Genomic DNA, 4032 nt, shown 5'->3' with positions numbered 1-4032 from the left:
GATCTGTATATTTGAGAGCAATATCCAAAAATCAACGTATTCTACATACTTGAATGCATGAAAAACTATTTGAATAAATGTCGCAATAACAATAGAACTGTTGCACTGAGTTGCTTATTCAATCCTTTTTCCTAACCTGATTACCCGTTATTTTCGTAATCAAAAATAATCAAAACGATTATATATCTTTTTATGTTTTAGGAATCAGACCAAGGTAAATATATAGGATTCTCCATTCACCATGAAAACCTTTTCAAAAGTTACTAATACCTGAAAATTTGTCAACTCTTATATTTTGGAAAATATTCTAGAAATATATAAATGTGAACTAAGATTTAGTCAACTTAATTTCAATCAAATTAAAGCCAAACCATTTGATTTACAGACACGTGCGAAAGAAGCTTGGAATGACTGTGCCAGGTATATATCTCGAATTCGAATCAAAATATATGTATTTCAAATTGGCATCAGTAGATTGTTATTCCCTGTAATTTTGGTAAAACACGTTTTTCTATCTTCTGCCTATTTTCAGTAAAATTGAAAATACTACCCGTGGCTTATCGAGAAGTATGACCGATTTGTTCAACCGATAAAACAAATTTACAGAAACACCATAAAGTATATTACGCAAGAAATAGGATTATCTGGTATAGAAAAGATTCATCCTATCATTAGTTTATAGATACGGGTACTTTAGATGAATATATTCACTGAGTGATATCTGACTGATATGATAGTACTGGTTCCGCAAGGAAAACGAACTGTTTCATTTTGGCATTCCCCGCATGACCTCAGGGACAACAAATGATTTCTTTTTGTGCAAGAATTGTTTAAAAGAAGTGATTATCTAAATTAACAATTTTCATACATTAAATATGTAAATGAACTTTATCGACAGCCGTTACTTTGTTTATGTGTGTTCACATGCTGGTGGTATCATAATGTTTTAGGTATATACTAATCACGTAAAGGGATCGTTACACAGGCTTAGTATAGGAAGGTTTGTTATTTTATTATGTAGATAGTGTAAATGAATTTCTGCTGTTCGATGGAGAAAGTTCGGCACAATTTATCTTAAAATATTGTATAAAACGTGTTCATATCATAGATTAATGGAGAGTAACGCACGCACTCGTAAAATTTCTAACAGAAAAAATAATTTTGTGTGTTTTTGTTAAAAAAATTTGCGGAAAGAAAAAACATGTTTTATATTTGCATAATTTTTCTTTTGTTTTTCGCGTGCTTACGTACATCGGTGTGCGTCCAGCTTAAGCAGAAATGAGCGGCCGAATCATGATCAAATTGGGTTTGAATAAAATGTAAAATCTTTTTCCTTGCCGTGTGCGTTGGGCTATAGTTATTGCGTGAATCTTTGTTATATATGTATATGAAATGGAATTAAAGATGATTGTAATAAAGTGTATGAAAATAGGGAAAGTTCCAGATGGTCTATGAACTATTTTCGAAGGTTTTCCAGCGCATACATTGAAATTGGTTTCATAGAAATAAACGTATGTATATAAGATATATTGTGCAGTTCAACGACTTGACTTTTAGCAGATTTTCACCTGGATGAAGGTTGAATTGTTTGAAAGCCATTCTGTTATCATCAGATTGCATATTTTGAAGCGAAAGAACCATCACCAGGACTACACTAGCGCACCACGGTAGCACATATATTGAATTATTAATTACAAACTATCGTGTACAATAGGTTAATTAAATCCAGGAGACAGCAGCATGTGAATGTGTGACTATGTACATCATGATATTTGCCAAAATATGATTTGTGTTTGATAAATCTGTTGGACATTTTCAAAACATCGATAAGAAGCTTCTTTGGTGTCAATCCCGGTTTGTTAATTTACTACTACCGATATCAAATGACTGAAATATACGAATAGAAATCTCCAAACAGAACCGTTAACTGTGTTTAACCTTTCGTCTAATGGATTTTAGCGCATTTTCAATGCTTAACACTACATTGCCGATTGTGTTTATATATTCATTAAATGGTACTGGTTCACAGGACTTGTCGTATTAAAACTGGTCGACAGATTATCGGTTGGCATATACATGTGCCCTTGTTAACAACAGACCAGCGAAACCACTTGACGGCAATATCTTATCCAGAGAATAAGCAAGAATCCAACATCAAATTATGCCACAACAATCTAGGTAAGTCTTAATCATTATATATCATCTCAGTTCGTAAGAAACTTTGAGGCAATTGGTATGGTTGCTTATAGATAAACGTTAAATAAAATTCGTCTTGTAAATCTACACTTGCTGTTAGATATTCTAAGGAAGAGAGTATGAATGCTATCGAATTACTAAATTGACTTGACTCGTGGGGACTCATTGTGAGTGTTTCTTACACAGAAGCCAATGTTTAGAAAAACAGCTAGGTATATTTAAAAGGCTGTTTGAAAAAGCCGTCTATTCATTTTTGTGTTCATACAATATAGCCGCTCACAAGCCCTTCGAAGCATATTCATGGGTAACTTTTATCGTCCGTAATTACCTTATAGACTCAGTCATGATTAGCATAACATGGACTTTCAGTTGTCATGAGTATATACATTATTTTCTTACGACCTAATATTTTTATAGCATCTCTCGATGGGCGAGTAACGAATTAGCACTTCAGCCGATACAATGTACTGATCATTGGGCTAAATTAAGAGTTAAGGTTAGTTAGCTCGATGATTAAAGCGACCAACAGTCTGATTGTATGATTTCATTCAAAAGTTTTATACTGTTTTGATTTTAGTCCGGAAATGTCTCTGCTCGAACACCACATGAACGTTAGTAACATTTATTCTAGAATTGTGTAATATAGAAAAGAACGTATACATAAAGATTCTGTATATCGTCATTGTTGTTGATAAACCATTTCAGTAACGATCCCTCATCAATCTACGAACAAAGAAAGCGTTCAAAATAAAACTGATGCAAATGAGGAAGGTCGCCATCCAGTGTTTCAAAGTGTACCCGTTAGAACCGACCTTGATGGTTTAATGTCATCCGTCCGCCATCTGCCGGGAAACAGCCATCTAGATCGGGCCAAAACTTCTCACGGTCATCTACGGACATCGTACAACGAAAGGGCTAGACAAGGCTTCAAGTACTGGCCAATGGAAAGGCCGAAACCGACTAAGTGTGGGTAGACAAAATATGAATCGATAAAGATCAATTTTCATCCTTTGCTAATATGTCAATTTGTATTATTTTGTAGTCGCTCGGTATGGAATTGGCTCATACAAGACCGTGCTAGGACTGGGAAATGCACCGAGAACGTAAATTGAATTTGAAATACTCGTTTCTACACATTAAAGCCGTCATGACACATCGGTGGATAATGTTGATTGCATTAACATTGGGCAGTAAATTAGGGCAGTATATTATAGTAGAATTTGCAGTAAAATTTTGATTAGACGATAAAAAATCCCGTTGTGAATTGTAGTGATTTATCTTGTTGTTGTGGTGAATAAATGTGATAGTTGATTGTTTCTAGTGCGCGTAGTCATTTGACTATAATTTGAAGGATATGTTAGTCCTTGTTCGGTAATTTCGCACCCGAAGGATCGGGGTTTTTACCTGAGACCTCATTCTGTTTTGAAAGAATTCAATGATACAGGCCTGATCATTGTCCATTGATCTTCAGACCCGAAATATCAATTTTTCTTTTTCAAATAGCAATTTGTGAGACGAAAATTTATTTGAAATAGTCTAGAATTTTGTTAGGAAACACAGATGAATCGAATCAACGAATACCTTTTCAGAATAACTTTTATTAACAAAGATTTGAATTACATATATACACATCGAATACAATTCGCTAAACAGCAATAATAATAATTTCCATTATTCTTTTCACATTTCATATATATATATTTCATATGATATAATTCTCGATAGCACAGTATTTTTCAGATATAATTCGTAGTATTTGTTCGAAGGCCTTTGAGATGATGACGTAGCATATATTCATATATATATATATATATATTTACATTTAAATACATATCG

General features: G+C 33.5%; 1 protein-coding gene across 1 annotated transcript; it reads left to right on the top strand.

Moving 5' to 3' along the window:
- The first annotated feature begins 2013 nt into the window (after positions 1-2013).
- Positions 2014-3442, top strand: LOC141902652 (uncharacterized). Its single transcript, XM_074790485.1, has 5 exons — positions 2014-2178; positions 2614-2692; positions 2774-2807; positions 2902-3162; positions 3239-3442. Exons 1-5 carry the CDS (start codon positions 2162-2164, stop codon positions 3301-3303), a joined length of 456 nt encoding a protein of 151 aa, XP_074646586.1. The 5' UTR covers positions 2014-2161; the 3' UTR covers positions 3304-3442.
- The last annotated feature ends 590 nt before the right edge of the window (positions 3443-4032 follow it).

This window comes from Tubulanus polymorphus, chromosome 3 (genome assembly GCF_964204645.1).
Source record: "Tubulanus polymorphus chromosome 3, tnTubPoly1.2, whole genome shotgun sequence".
Classification (NCBI taxonomy): Eukaryota; Metazoa; Nemertea; class Palaeonemertea; order Tubulaniformes; family Tubulanidae; genus Tubulanus; species Tubulanus polymorphus.
The sequence above is the reverse complement of the archived record's forward strand: the minus strand, read 5'-3'. Positions and strand labels throughout refer to the sequence as shown.

What these genes read in the sequence shown, in the direction of transcription:
- LOC141902652 (XM_074790485.1), top strand. An exon ending in GGGCTAAATTAAGAGTTAAG is followed by an intron (nt 2,693 to 2,773) that starts GTTAGTTAGCTC and finishes TTTTGATTTTAG; the next exon opens with TCCGGAAATGTCTCTGCTCG. An exon ending in TGCTCGAACACCACATGAAC is followed by an intron (nt 2,808 to 2,901) that starts GTTAGTAACATT and finishes AAACCATTTCAG; the next exon opens with TAACGATCCCTCATCAATCT.